This window comes from Scophthalmus maximus, chromosome 6 (assembly GCF_022379125.1).
Source record: "Scophthalmus maximus strain ysfricsl-2021 chromosome 6, ASM2237912v1, whole genome shotgun sequence".
NCBI lineage: Eukaryota > Metazoa > Chordata > Actinopteri > Pleuronectiformes > Scophthalmidae > Scophthalmus > Scophthalmus maximus.
This window is the reverse complement of record NC_061520.1, coordinates 23,030,384-23,046,639: the sequence shown is the minus strand read 5'-3', so window position 1 is coordinate 23,046,639 and position 16,256 is coordinate 23,030,384. Positions and strand designations below refer to the sequence as shown.

General features: G+C 41.9%; 1 protein-coding gene across 2 annotated transcripts in view; it reads right to left on the bottom strand.

The window, feature by feature from the left end:
* phactr3b (phosphatase and actin regulator 3b) overlaps positions 1–16,256 on the bottom strand; it is a 49,808-nt gene that overhangs the window by 4,345 nt on the left and 29,207 nt on the right. For both annotated transcript variants that reach the window (XM_035632378.2, XM_035632379.2), the window contains exons 8-9: positions 15,953–16,106; positions 428–483 (exon numbers count right to left, since the gene is read on the bottom strand). In XM_035632378.2, the coding sequence (XP_035488271.1) occupies positions 428–483; positions 15,953–16,106 (210 nt within the window). The remainder of the gene's footprint in view (positions 1–427; positions 484–15,952; positions 16,107–16,256) is intronic.

Sequence of the window (16,256 nt, the reverse complement as noted above, 5' to 3'; positions counted from 1 at the left end):
TGTCAAATTACACATTTTGACGCCATTTGACACTTTTTTACTGCGGACAAATATCTGTTTCAAATATCGGTTATGGGTCTCTTAGATTAGTAATAATCTGTATCAGGAAAAAGGCATATCTGTCGACCCCTACTCTAAATGTTCTAACTTAAGTATTTAAAAACAAACCAAACATATTTTACAACCTTAAAAATGATCTTATTTTCAAACATTCACTTCATGCAGGTGATGGTTTTAAAGTCGAATAACAGCTGTATGATTACTACAGAGTTGATGGACAATTTTTTTCCCCCCAAATATCTTTTTCAGATAAATTAAGACTATGACTGGATGTAATACAAAATGGCTTGCAAAACTTTTCGCTCAAAGACACAGACGGTGACTGAAGGTACCGACAGGAGCCTCTGCCGACGGCTGAGCTACTCACGCTTCAAGATGTTGCGGCTCTCCAGCTCCTCCACCGCCGGCCGCTGGCTCAGTCTCCTGCGGAAAAACACCAGGATTACGTTCTGGACCATCTCTACTCCTTCGCTGCCGGGGCTGCTGCCGCCTCCAGCCCCGCCGGCATCAGGTCTTCGAGCCTTTTCGCCGCACTAGCGCTTGGGACGCTCGGGCCGACGAGGAGCGCGCCACGACGCGCGCGTATCCACGCCGCAAACACCGCGTCCCGCCTGGAGCCTGAACACCGGCAACGCTGGGTGGTACAACAATCGAGGCTCCACATCGGGGACGGAAAAGTCAGGCTGTGCGTGCGACGGCGCGCGTCAGAGCCACATTGGCGAGGGACATGTGGAGCGTTTCCCTTCAGAATAAAAGCTCGGATGGAACGCTCCAGGCGCGCTGGTTGTAGTCCCGGTGTGGAGTGTGGATGCTGCGAGCTGCGAGCTGGGCGACTGGTACAGCACAGCCTGCACAGCCTTTTACACATGCACAGTGCTAATGTGAAAGGGTGGGGTCAGAGGAGGAGACCCCCCCCCCACACACACACACACCCACCCACACACACACACCCACACACACACACACACACACACATACACACACACACCCACCAGCTGAAGCACCGGGAGTTGCTTGACAGCTTATTGGGAAAGCCCAGCGGGTTTATCGCAGGGATGTGTTCATCTAAACTGACATTTTCCATTCCCAATCAACATTTGTAACACGCGCGGGGTATGTGAAGTATGTGAAGTATGTGAAGTATGTGAAGTATGTGAAGTATGTGAAGTATGTGCGATGGCATGAAGATATGGAGTTCCGAGAAAAAATAAAACCCCAAACCTCAAGCAAAAACAACGTAGGACTCATTGAACGACCAATGTTAGACATCACATGATGAAGACAATCTGTGTTCATATCATTTTTTAAACACTGCCGGCCATGTGCAGTAGTGTGGGCGGAGAAGAAATGAAAACAAGCAGGGTCACTGCTGCTGATACTAGCATTTGAATTTACGTGCTAATTGCAGACTATGCGTGTTTAGCAAGACAGGGTGGTTTGGCAAACCCAGATTTAGCAGTGTCAGTTCTCAGCATTCCACTTCACCTGAATTATAGGATTCCTCGCATAACTTTCCGAGATACATCTCCCCTCCACCCCCAACACCCTCACTGCCTCTACATTTGCTACACAGCTGCCAGGACCAAAGAGAAAACTTTTATTGCTGCCTCATAGGCAACATAAGTTTAATGTTGAAGATTTTTTCTTTTCCAAAACCAGTTTCCACGTATTTTATAAAATCCCTTCCCTGATCCTTAGCTTGGACGTAGCTGATCCCGGCCCCGGGTTAGCTACGTGGCTGTAAACTTCTGAGAAAGACTCTTGACATGTCTGCCCTACAAAGGCTAAATGTAATCATTTTCTAAGAAAAAAACCAAAGAACACACTTTATTTGTTGATGCCAAGTAGACCATGAATATGATCCAAAGGCAGCATCTTTATTTATTAGGTTACATCACCATTTTAGGGGTTTAATTAACTTTAAAAGTTAAAAACTGAGTTAAAAAAAGGATTTCTCTTACGCAGTTTGTAAGCCAACATGAAAACTCTGATCCTTTTCCTCAACTATGGGTCCTTACTTTTAAAGGAGTAAAAATTGAAGACATGCTTTCAAGTTACCCTTAGGGCGGAAAAGATTTGCCGTAAGGTAAAACCCCATTAAAGTGCAATAATGTGATGCAAAATGATGCTGAACACAATATGTGTACTCAGAAAACCTGCACCCTAAATAAACGGGTTAAATAAAGACAAATAGCCATGACTCATATGAGATTAAGGAAAACGAAAAAGGGTTCATGATAAGATCTACGTTCATACTCAACCAGAACAGGAACAAACCAAACACAATGTATTCACACTCTGACTGTCCAGTAGCAGCGACAGTCGCAGCAAACAGAAAATGACATTGACTTTTTGAAGCAGGACAACCCCCCATCCTCCAGAATTATTGAGGTGGACAGAGTTTTTTAGTCTGGTTTCAAAACATGGCAGTCTCAGTCTTTTTAATTGTCAAAAGTATTTACTGTTCCCTGGAACTACTATTCGCAAGTTTAGTTAGAATGAATTTGACATTGATTTCGACATCAAGGCATCTTTACTTTCGATTGATTTTTATACGCTTGAAATTGAATAAGTCTTTTAACTAATTAAAAAAATGTTCTGTGTATTAAATTTATCTATAGCTCAACCCAATCACCATACAAGAATGTGGATATTGGTCAATTTAGCAAAACCATGGATTATGTTCCGTGACGTCTTCTGTCTTATGTCCACTACCAAAATTAACTAACCTGCAATGTGTTCATTTTTGGTTTCTGACCAACACCCACACTGGATTGTTGAGGTCTAACAAACATGCTGAATACATTATGTTTTTCCCCCAAAAAATCTAAATCCTGTAGTTTACATCCATGTTTGTTAGTTTGCAGTTTTCTCTTTCAATGCCTTTGTTTGCACATTTCTTGGTGATCCTTACTTAACTGTACTCTGCTGTGTTTTGTCCAGCCTGTGCGTCGGTTCCCTGTCCACACTTCATTCCAGTGGGATTGAAAAAAATCAATCAATCATCATGCACACTATCAAGCACACATGGCAAACTGCTCAGCGACAGCAAGAAGAGCTCCTATTGTTATCTGGATATGAAATGACCTCTATCAGGATATGAGATTTTGGTTATATCACACAGGCCTATACCTGCCCAGTAATGGCCCCAGCAGTGACTCGTACTGCTAAGGACTTACAAAACAGGACCACAGACCTGGCAATGTTAAAAGCTGAGGGGAGTCGATGTGCTAAATGGAGCAGAGCTATATGGGAGGATGTGAGGTCTGCAGCAGAAAACATTATGGGTCAAAAGCATTTGCCTCAGTTCACAAAGTGAATCAAATCTGCTGCCGTCACACTTGTCAACCAAGAAAAAGATATACGAGATGCATTTTACTCTAGGAAAATTTGGTGTTGCGGATTTTAGACAAAAGACAAAATACAAATACCATAAATTGGTATTTATTTTACCAAACAATCCTAATGGGCCTTTAGTCGCAGCCTCCTGCAGTCGCTTGCACTCACCCACTCTGTTTAGTCTGAGGTAAAAGTTCCTTGCTTGTTGGAGAACTCACCAGCATGTCAAAGCAATGAGCTGCCTGCAAAAGCAGCGGCTGATGGGAATGTCAGGCCATGAAAAGAGGAAGAGAATGGGATGAGTCAGACACCAAGAGCCGGGCAGCGGCTCACTGAGGTGTGTCCTAATCCCTCGCTACTTCCCCTTAGTGACAGGGCCCGCGGACAGAGTCGCGACAGGGGTGCCATGGTTAGATGTAGAAACTGGGTGAGCCCAGGGTGGCCTTAGGGATGAGGGGGGTTTGGGCAGGCTGGCAGTTGGGGTTAGTTGCCAGGAATAATTTAAAGGAACCCTCTTTAATCATAATCTGCCAGAAGCTCAGCATTTATGTAACTTGCTTGTGTTTAAGATTTGACCTGGATGTCTCCAACAGTTACTGGGTCACATTAATATGAAAGATTGTCACTTTTGATTCTAATGCTGCTTAGATATGCTGTATATTTTCGGCATCACCCAACACTCGATTACACCCACTATGAACTATCAAATTTCAACTTCTGAAAGAAAAGCCGTCCAGCGACCTTTTTAAACTGTTCAAAGACTTGCTGAGCTTCTGATGATACATGAATGGGACTCATTCATGAAAAAAATCAATTGCATATCTAGCAAATTGTTTGTCTCCAAAGCTGTGCCCTTTAGCACAGGACCACAGATCTAGCAAGGGCTCATGTCTCGCTTTTGGAACAACTCGCTGGCAGCACAGTGTGGAGGAGGCAACTTCAAATAGCGTGGTCCTGCTTTGAATGCGGTAGAGTCCTGTACATCAGCCATGAACGTTCACACTGAAGAAAACACTCTAGGTTACTGTACACAGGATGTAAACTTTCACACATTAGAAACTCCAGTTGCAGAGTTTTGAATTCAAGTTTACCAGCGACAAACAGAACTAAGAGCCTACACCCATGCTAGCAGCAAAGAGAGGCTACATTCAGGCAGGTAAAAGCTAACGTCGGCATGCTAACATGCTCACAATACTTTTACGTTTAGTAGGTATAATCTTAACCATGTTCACTATCTTAAGCTAAAGGTAGTTCTAGTTTTAGCATGCTGACATTTGCGAATTAGTATAAAACTGGTGAATGTCATTTGTGAATTAGTGAAACTCTGACATCTGGGGAATGTCATTAGTTTTGCAGGTATTTGCAGGTATTGGTGATAAGTCAGAGTTACCACAGTTATTACAATTCATCCTAAGGAAATATGAATGTCCAAATGTCGTGGCAATCCAGCCATTGGCTTTTGAGACATTTTAATGAAAAACACAAAAGTCAACCTCATGGTAGTGCTAGAGGATGAGTTAAGGGATGTTATTCGGATTTGTCCTATGCCAAAATGTAAACCTTCTGGTGGCACTAAAGGACAACTCAGGTTATCCCCTAAGTTGGCATGTTTCATTCTCTGCGGGACCATGAATTTCTGTACAAAATGTCACATTAATCCCTCCAGTACAAATAGACTAACAGTGCCTTCTTAGAGCCGTGGAACTAGCCTGGCTTAAAATCAGAGTCTGAGTTGTGTGTTGTACCCTTTCAAAAAAAACAAAACAACTAGCAGTCCTGAAATGCCTGAAAGATTGATTCACTAAAACAATGGACATCCATTAGCCAACACAGCAGAAGTAACCTATTTAAAAATCAATGTCTGATTCTGTTTGCATAATGAACATTCTTACAGTCACATGGGAAGCAAGAATCAATGATGGAGATGGACAATGGTCAGACTGGCATGGAAAAAACATGAGATAAGATAACATTAGACAATCCTTTATTCGTCCCACGATGTGGAAATTTGGGACCCTACTGTATCTGTCTATTTATAGGCTGAAGAGCAGTGGGTGACATACCCAGACATGTCGAAGTTCACGCCTCCAATCACTTTTGATCAAACCTCTATTTGGCACGAGGTTAGAAAAGAGAGGAAAAACAACCAGTATATGTGCGGGTGCAGTGGCATTGAGACTTTTGACATTTCAATTGGAGGGTATGTGCAGCTAGAGCGCTTAAAAAAAGCCATTGTATAATGTTAATTACTGCATGTGGGACAGCGATGGCCTATAGTGGTGACAATTTGAGGATTTCGCTTCGTGCCATATATGTACAGGCTGCTACATCCGTTGCTTACGTCTCTCCAACTGCTTTAGAATGTCTGCCAAATCCAGCCCTGTAATGGGATTGAGATGCTGCTCTCTATAAAGGTACAAATAGAGGGCAGATCCTTTAAGTAATATTCTTCATGTGAGACCACAATAACGAAAACTACATTACACACTGTTTTCATTGTTCCACCCTCAGCTGACTGCGGACGTGTAGTCAGCTTGAGCATTTAGCTTAAAAAATCTGTAACCAAATGGGTTAAAATTGTAATGCTAGCTTGCTTGCACAAGCGGATAACACTAATTCACAAGTACCAGACTGCAGATTCTCAACAAGGGGAGCTGTTTGGTGATAGATCAGGTATCTATCATATAGGAAAGGTAAATAGCGGCCGCAATTCAGACTTGCAGATGTAGACAGATTCATGTCGCCACCTACAGGCAAAGAAAGAAATGACTGCAGCATTTTTAAGACCCGCACTAACTTCAGGCAAAAGTATGTTAGTTATTTGTGTGTGTGTGTGTGTGTGTGTGTGTGTGTGTAACCCATCTGTAAGCTAACATTATATAATCAAAAAATTTGGGGAAAAAGAGATGGGCAAAATCAATTAAATTTTAATTCCATTAAATAATCAAATACATTTTTTTGATAACTGGAATATAAGATTTGGAAAATTATCTAGAATAATGTACTGTAACATGTGTGAGCCTACAGATTAATTATCTGGTACAACAGTCATCTGTCCAAAGCAAACAAAAAAGGTGTAGCAGCTTACTTCTCTCTCCATGGCAGTAAAACCAGATGAACAAAGGATGCTCTCTCTACTCCTCTCCAGTTCATAAAACACTTACCTTATTCATGTCAGACACACAAACATGCTAATAGAAGTTATATAAAAGAAAAAAACAGAAACACTCATTGCCTGCAGGTGGGGAAAGGGTCAAAACAGCAACAGTTATTACTTTCCTTTTAGAGGCTGAGGTACGTCTTGCCCATATGTGGCACAGTTTGGACTGTTCATCTGAAACTTTTGAGCCTGGTTTCTGTATCAATTACACTGTGGATCCTCTTTAATGAATTCACACGTGTCCCAAACAGGCCAAGTCTTTGTTTTATCACCCACGACTTTGCTCTTCACTGTTTTAAAAGCTGGGCACTCAGACATTTTTGTAGAGAAAGAGGGAGTAAAAAGCCCAAGCAGACCATACATTAATGTTTCCTCTTGGGTCAAAGCTATTATGAAACTCAAACTATTCTCGGGAGTTCCACGAGGAAGAGCAGACATCTGACACCTTTGGTTGCCTGGAAACTGCTACTGTGTAGAATAAAGTTCACAGAAATAACCCTTTCAATGGAACGTGAATAAAAAAGAGGATTACAGATTACGCCTTCACAACACCTAAGGAGACCTTTCTCTTAGGTTGATGAAATCATCAGCCCAACTTCAATTTTGGCTCTGTAAATGCAAATATTGCTGTCCCGCAGTCAGTTGCTCTGTGGCCGATGCAATACGGAGTTATTTAAAGTGGCGCTGGACAGCTGTGGTTAGCTGCTCCTTCCTGCTTCCCACCGCGAGTTGTGGTGTCAGCAGAAATGGTTCTGGGTGACACAAATATAACCATTTACTGGTTCATTCATGGTTTAGTCGACTGAGGGAAATACTATAGGCTCCTCATCATAACATCACTGCTGAGTGTCTTCCTTCCTCTTATCATCACTCATGTCCCTATTTGGCAAACAGACGTGCTGACAGGAGGTTTAGTTATACGGACAATTCACTGAGGCCTAAACGGTCAGGGAAATAGTCATCATAATTACTAATAGCTAAGTAAATGAGCATGTCCCAAGAGGTTTCTTGCTACTCAAAACTACAGATAACTGCACATTTGAATCACAAAGAAACCACAGTATAAATGAAAGAAAAAACTGCAAAAAAAAAAGTTGCATAAGTCAGCTACTGTAAACAGCTTTCCTTGTTACACTGTTTCATTTATCTGTAAATTTTAGCATCAGATACATTAGTAAGCGATTTAAGAGCAATACACCTTATGTAAAAATCAGGAAATTTTTCCTCACGGTCTGCTAGCTTTCCTTACTACACTGTGTGTGCAGTCTGAAAACATCACTCCCCGACACATTAAGCCAGGCTGGCGAACATCGCTACGACTCGAGTGGTTAGCGCGTCGGTCTCACACACCCGAGGCTGCGGGTTTAAGGCCTGGCCAGTGGAGTAAAATCACAAGAGAGGGATAAGCTTTATCTAAAATCGCTTACTGCCCCTTTAATGTTCCTTTCGGCTATTTTCAGAGCCGACAGGACATTTAAGGAAAGAGCCACCTAGCTCACAAGATATTTTGCACCTGTTGTACGTGAGCGCGCAGAAAACAAACAGCATCTGTGAGTTAAAAAAGACTAAGTGAAGGAAGAAGATTGTTGTTGGTTCTTTCACAGGCTGCAACTGTGGTGGATTGTAAAATGTATCCATTCATCAATTTGCCTGCATTTAGCTAATTATGTATCCTAAATGTCCATTACACAAACATTTAAATGACAAAAGCTGTGTGGTTGGTTTGCGCCATTTACTGTCATTTAACCACCTCTATACAAGACAACCGGAGTACAAGTACAAGTAGAGAATGCTTACTATTATCATGGAGATTTATCTTTCATTTAAAAATGTTTTTTTTGGTGTACAATGGTGGATAAAATGACGGGGGGATGTATAGAAGATAATCTGTGGGAGCTTTTGTGACTGACTGTAGCCCAGCCTGCCTGAAGGTTAGCCGTTCCACCACCGGTCTTGTAAAAATCAATTTTGACACAAAAAGTTTTGATTCCTCTTTGTCTACACAAAGTGTTTAGCTGGACGTAGGACGCTGCTTTTACCTCGTGTCTTGCATAGTTACATGAGGAATCAGTTTTATAAATTGATCATGAAAACATGATAGATTACCAGGGAATTGATACTTCAGGGAGTTTAAGCAAGTCATCAGATGCAGGATCCCTACACTCACGCAACCTCAGAGGATGAGGAGAGCTGCAGCTAAATCTCATTAGCGTTATAAAGGAAGGTCTGCACAGTGCCACTTCTGTATAATGATGTCCTCAGCTAAGGGGAACATGCTCACGATGCCTGCCTAGAAGCCAGGGATGGGGATGGTAGCAGTGGACTTTGTTCCAGCTCTCCAGCAGAGCCTCACAGGGAGAGTGGGCACGGTTCAATCACAGGGGAGCGGGGGAGAGAGAGCGCAGTCTCTCCATCACCAGGGACAGGGGCGGATGGAAGCTGGGATGTGACGTAGACAGGCCATTGATTATGGCTGCTGCAGGGTTTTGCCAATGAGAGCTAAATTTAGAAACAGAGGATTCCCTTCTGCTATCCCAGACCAGCCCACTGCTCTGCATTCTGCTGCAGAGTGCCGCTCTGCGCTACACTAATGCAAATCAATGCAACATGATAAGTGCTCTCCAGCATATAACAGTGGATGTGTTGCATCACAGCACAAATGGAAACAGCACGGCACAATTATGTTTTTCACATGAACTAAGCAGATCCTTGTGGGTTATTTTTAAAATGTTTTATATTCTTTTTTTCAATATTAATTCACAGAAAAGTGTACCAGATTGGTGTGATATCAATTCCTCTTATGTAGTGATTGTTAAAACACACAACCTTTGTTCTTGTGATGCCCTCTGACACACTTTTATCATATCTATAAGTACAAGCAAGACAAATTGATTAATTGACACAAAAATGATTTTTCTAAATGTATTATGTGTATGTGATGATGATTAAAATCACTACTAATAATACTTAGTTTTACTTACTCTTGCTTTTTTATTAATTACATATAATCCACGGAGCGTCAATGCAATTAGTTAGGCTCTGTTTCAAATGACTTCAATTAACTTATTTTAAGATTCCAAGTAAACCATAATCTTGTTAGAGAGTGGGGTTTGTGCTAGGTCTGTTTGTATCACTCCATCACATGCATGCATGTGGCAAATATTGCATTATTGCAAGTTATTATTTTTCCTGCCCAACGGTCTCAAAAAGGAAACAATGTAGGCAGAAGTAGACTGAGGCGGCACCTCACTTGAAAACCAGCATTACACTGTTATGTATGTCGAGGTTTCCTTTTTTGTTTCCCTATTGCCAAGAATTCTTAAAGGCAGATCCTGAGTAAACTTTTGAATGTTGATAACATTGTCATTAAGCTCCATTAAAAATAATGGTTATAATCAGATTTTTTTTTTTTCCGTTTTTACAATTTAGGCCAGTCTTAGCGGAGGACTACACATTTCCTCTGAGCTATGCTGGTTCACCCTCTCCAACTACAAACATCAACACGCGAAATAAAAGCCACAAGTTTCTACTTTGACATTAATCCCCTTAATGTTTCCGGTCCTAACCTACATCTGAAGCTTAGTACTCTACTGAATTGTGTTTCTGAAACACAGAAATTTGTTTGATTTCTTTAAATACATTATTACGTTTATAACGATTGTAATGCAAGAAATGATAGCGATTGACGATTTGTAATCCTAAGGAAGTGAATATTTCCTGCTGGGTGAAAATATCCATGAAAAGCCCAAACACCTCTGCATTCAGTGTAATGTGCTCAGCTGTACTCTGACACTATAGTAATGGCAGCACACCGAAGTTTCTGGTTTCACCAGAAGGAACTAAACAAAAATGCATCAGTTATTTTGCACATTTGTATAGTTTTTCTTTTAAAATACCTGCAAAAACAATACCATGCATACGTAGTTCTTTTTTAAAGTCTGACTTTAGCATCCCACAGTGGTAGTTTCAAAACTGACAGACAAATAGCGGTGCACCACCCTGCTACAACCTTACATTTTGGATATAAAGTTGGCTGAATCCTACAAAAAAACTGTACCAATTTTGGCTCACGTCGCTGAAAACCAAAGCTCATTCTGTAAAATAAAAGCATGATGTTGGAGCTGATGTTGACTCTGCACAGGGTAAATCAGGCGAATGTCACAGCATCGCTGCTGCTCTGCTCTAGAGTTACAAGACTGATTGTTCTCTTCCCCTGATGAAGGCCGTCCTGTTCCTGGTGTTGTACAAACAACTGTGCTGCCCAAGGCCCTGCACAAACCCTCACACACTGCCGCGTGTGCTTCAGAGAGGAGGACACAGCGTGCTAGCCATCTCCACAAACAGCATTGTGTTGGATTCAGCACGACTCATTCAACGTGACAGCCTCCGTATGATTCATCCGCCGTGTGCACAACCACTGGCACAGGGTTGATGTTTGCAGGGCGGGTACAGGAGAGGGTCCCTTCGGCTTTTGTTGCTGCGGTGCGAGCTGCCGGGAGGGGCTTGTTATTGCCCTCTGTCAGACCGTGTGGTCAGCAGGACGGAGACGCTGGCAGACGAAGCACATGGTGCCGTCACGCCAAACAATGGCATTCCTCAGCTGTCCGCATATTCTGACTCAGTTCATGTGAGCAGCTCTTGTTGAGCAGCTAGTCACAGGCCACCAGCCCGGCGCTGCAGCACCTGTGAGAAGACAGCCAGCCTCTGCAGACACAGCGTCTGGCACAAGGAACGGACAATTCACATAAAAGCTCAGCCGTTTCCCATAGAACACTTGTTGCACAGAGACGTATTCTGATTGGACTATATGATAACTTTAGTTTATTTCTCTGTGAACTACAAACAATCCCCATGAGTGGGAGCTATCTTTGCAGTGTAACCTCACTTTCTAATATCTGTCTAGTAGGTGGCTCTCTCTCTCTCGCTTTCAGTTCTGCCATAGTGACTACCACTGCTAATGCTGACCATTTAGCTGCTTGGCCAGTGCTGCTAAGAACAGTAAATGCATAACTTTCTGTGTACTGTATCATTGGATGTTTCCTGAGAAGAAGCTACCATGCACCTCAGAAATGCAGTAGCTAGAACAGGCTGGTTTACCACTGTTGTAAGAGGCCGCATCTAGTTGTGAAGAGGGGAAACAAGTCTATAGAAATATTTGAAACATATCATTTTCATTAAAATAACTTTCCCAGTAGTCACAGTGGACATTCATTTGTAGACCATTTCACTTGATTTCCATCTATTTGCAGAATTATTTGTGACGCTTGTGATCATGTCGATTTTCTCACTAAAAATAAAAAGTATGCTCATCTACAATCCACTTTAATAAGTAAAAAGAATAGTTTACAAAGGATATACAGAATCACTTTTAAAAAAGGGCTCAATAATTTTTAGAACAGTTCGTTACACTGTTTGTTGGCTTACTCAAACAGGAGGAAATATGGCATTGTTGAGGTCAGTCTCTCTATGTCCGCCTTGCGATACACTCAGACTTGAAACATTTACTTAATTTTTTTTAACCATTAGTCACTTTTTCTTTTATAATTTTCTTATGTATTATTTGTTGTCTTTGATTTGAAATGTTTGATTATGTGATTTTGCTTGTCGTCTTTAATCTTTTGTTTTCTTGTGTTTATTTGTTTGGATACATTTTGGTTCTTTCGTGTGATGTGGTGACAAAAAGACAAAAGTAGAGAACAACATGTTTATAGTCATGTCATCATTTCTCAATTAAATGATGTCACACTTCTCTAACGTATGGATTGTCTAATTGACTGGAGCGTGTTGAAGCTCCAGTCAAACTAATCATTGCAGTAATGTAACCCATTGAGCAGCAGGTCTATTGTGAGCTAACAATAGACCTGCTTCTCTGACCTCAGTCCTGAACCAACACTGTACACATACTGTCCATATCTCAGCTTTCCTCTGTCATACTTCCACTTACAAAACATAATTGATCACTTCCTGTTTTTCATTATGCAAGAGTAAATCAAGAGTTCACTTTACATAAGTAGTGTATGAGGATGTCACTGTGTCTGACGACAACGCCCCCTGCAGGCTTCAGGTCATCATGCCACCAATGTCCTTTCTGGAAAGTTCAGTGATTAAGTCCATGATGCCTTTTGCTATTCTGCAATCACTCGCTGGAATCTGTCCATATGCACGTGAGAGAGAGGTTCACGTGGAACGAGGCGTGTTCGGAATAGCCTCGGTGTCAGATAGCGTCACATACTGTACATCAGAGGCACGCAATGCCGCACCAACTAGCCAGATTGACACGCAGCCGCGAAATGCCTGGGACGAGGGCGTAAGGAAAACGGCACATGGGGGAAACGTGATACCTGGCTCAGAGAACCTCAAGGGAAGTATTATTATTAATCTTGTGTGAATGTCACCCTGCATTACTCATCTCTCAGAGTTAAGGTACAAAGCAGGGAGCAAAAGACTTCGCTATCAAGTTATTACACTTCATCAAACACTCCCTGCCCGGTTTTCCTCCCAGTATGGTCGCACAGGAAGGGAAACCAGCTCGCTTTCTCTCTCTCGCCTCAAAGTCCTCATGTCTCTAATTAGCTGCTTTGACCTGTGACAGTGATGGGTACGTGATGAAGCCACACCCATGACCACGGTGGTCCGCGTCCCCGGAGTTCACCGACCTTTATGCAGCCAAAATTATGTAACGACAATTAAGCTGTGCACATTTCCACAGGAATGTTATTACAGATGTATTAATAAAAGCAGCTGTTAGTTTTAGATTTAGATTTGTGTTATTTATGTCTACATTCAACACTTGGTCAACACCTTTGTTTCCTTAAACACAAAACCACAAACTGCCATAAAACACCCAGCAGAGATGCATATTCTGAATGCATTGTACACATGTCAAAAATCCTGAATAAATAACCTGAATAATATAGGCTGAAATGTCTTCATTGGAAAAAGTCAAGAACATACAAACAGAAGATGCTGTTTAGATGACCTGTAAAACGGACATATTCTGAATAACAGCAGAATATTAGTGTGCATGTAAAACTTAGTATGTTAATGTAAACTTAAATTATTGGCTGAAGCAACTTTAAAGAAATGAAAAGAAGTGAAGTTGCATGAAGTTGAGGTTATCTGATTATATTAATCAGTGATATAAGAGGTGCTGTTACAGTGTTGAATGGTATCAGATAGCATTGAACAACATGCATCAGTATTACAATAACATCGTATAACAAAGTAAGTGGCCATTGTTTTGTGTCACTTATCTAAGTGGGCTCTTAATGAGCAATATGTACTCTGTTAATCTTGGATGTTGTGTTCTGATCCGTCATCGTGGTGCAGCTAATTAGTCCACTAATTACATCAATTCACTGATTAATACGTAGAATACATCACACCATGCTCATGCCAGATACAATATGCACCAATGTGTATTAGCATATTTCATAATGCATTTATAATGGGTTTTCATCAGATCCAAATTGATGCATAAACAGATTTTAACAGACCTACATGTGATGACTTCTGTTAGACCAACAGGTACGAGAAACAACTAAATATGTCAAGAGTCCACGAGAGGGGAAAGTACAAACAGCTACAAGAGCAGCTGAGTCCAAAAAAGGCAAACTGTTATTTTTCCAGAACTCCAGAACTTTGACGTACATCAGTTTTAGATTCTGTTACTATAAACTTGGTATTGTGACAACATTTCCACAGAAGAGTGAACCCTCCTCCTCCTCCTCCCCACTCAGAGCATTGCATAAGCCAACCAGTACACCCCTGCTGCGGCTTTATTCACTAAAAAACTAACCTGATTCAACCGTTAATCCTATTACAGTTGCCATAATAACAGCCTATTGCCTTTTACATAACACAGCAAATAAGATTATGTTCTGTGTTGCATTCATCCTCTGCTTTTCAAAAAAAAAAAAATTTGCACAAAAGATGTGGCTTTTCTGATCGACTGACTCAGAAAAGCCACATCCGAGAAAAGGAAAGGTACAACAATTTAAAAAATAAGTTGGCTTTGATCATTTACGGCAAAGTAAACTGTTGATTGAGAGGGCCAAAATAAAATATGAATGTGAATGTACAATGCATTGATTGGAGGAAGGACCAACAGATGATTTTTGTCCTTTTTCCCCTTTCCTAATTACCTTACAATCCCTTTGGCTGCTTACTGTGCTGTGCACTGCTGTGATTGAAAGTTGTGCCCTTGAATGTTTAGCCTCCATCAGTTTAAAACAGGATATTTCAACAGTGCCACATAACACAGCCTGAATCCACATCCCCTGAAGTCTCAACCAAAGCTGAACAAGTGCATAAAGGTCGGATTAACTCAGGAACACCGAGTGTTTTCTGACGCGACTGTGCCCTGACTATGTGGCAGTGAACAGTTTTACCCCACATCAATCTGTGGGCTGTAAATGAACACAGGAATATTAGACATGACAGTACATTGGTGTCAAAGTGACATAACTTCAAAGTAGATAAGAGTGGAGATAGTATAAAAATGATAGTTTATCGATAATAATAATTGATGACTGAACTTCTCCAGATGCAAATGTTGCTCCAGACATTTTCCAGAACTTTTTCCTGATAATATCAGAGTGAGCCCATGTGAAACTCTATCGCTCTACCCCAGCGTAATCCCTCGTTCCGAACATTTTTTCCTGCTGTTGTGAAAGCTCCAAAACCGGACAATGTCCGGCTGCGTCCATTACACGTGAACGGTAAGCTTGCGGTTTATATTGACAAAGCAGCAGAAAGACCAACTCTTCAGTTCACTTCAGCTCATTGTTTTGCATTTTACAGCTGCAACTTTCATGTGTCACTTCACTCTCATCAACCCCTGTTTGCAGCAGAAGCAGCAGCAGCAGTTTCTGAGTGAATCAGCTCTGATGAACTCAGTCTTCTCTACCGATTCAGCACCAAACAGCAGGCAGACAGAGTAAGAAGAGTTAAGTTAAAATTTAAGAAGGTACCCCTTTACATTGGGAGTTGATGGACACAAAGCAAAGCTACAAATGGGAGTCAATATTGGACTAATGTCAGCTAAAGTCAGACCGTGATCAGCTTGGATTAGCGACATAGCTGGAAATCGGAGAAACAGCAGGCCAGGTGGGTCCAATGTGCCCACCAACACCACTTGAGCTGTTTTACCCCGACATTGACAGACATGTAAAAATGACCATTTGTTTTATGGGGAGTCAAACAACAATTGGGTGCAGTGACACAGCTTCCTGAAATGATTCTATCCTGACTGTGAGCCCGATTTGGCCGTGCCTCTACGGAGATCAAAACGTAGATTGTATGCAGATGACAGACATATATGAGGAGGTGTGTGTGTGGGTGAGTGTGAGGGTCTAATGGCAGGCACACTTCGGTCCACACATAGCTACTCACTTGGCCAGCTTCATCTCTATCTGCTGGCGGATTTCCTGCCGCTCCTGGTCGCTGCGGACGGGGAAGATGTTGCGGTCCTCCAGCTCCTGCTTGCTGGGCCGGTGGCGAAGCTTCACAGCTAGCAGCTCCTTCCTCATCCTGCGTGGGAGGGTCCCTGTTGTTGTCAAGGACAAAGGTCAGTACGAGTGACACCGCGGTGTTCGAGGCAAGGCACATTGTTCTGCAGCTAAATCTGCTGAACTGGAGCCAACCACCACACACTGTGCTTTTGTGTTTTTTCTTAAAATAAGACCTGGGTGACAGA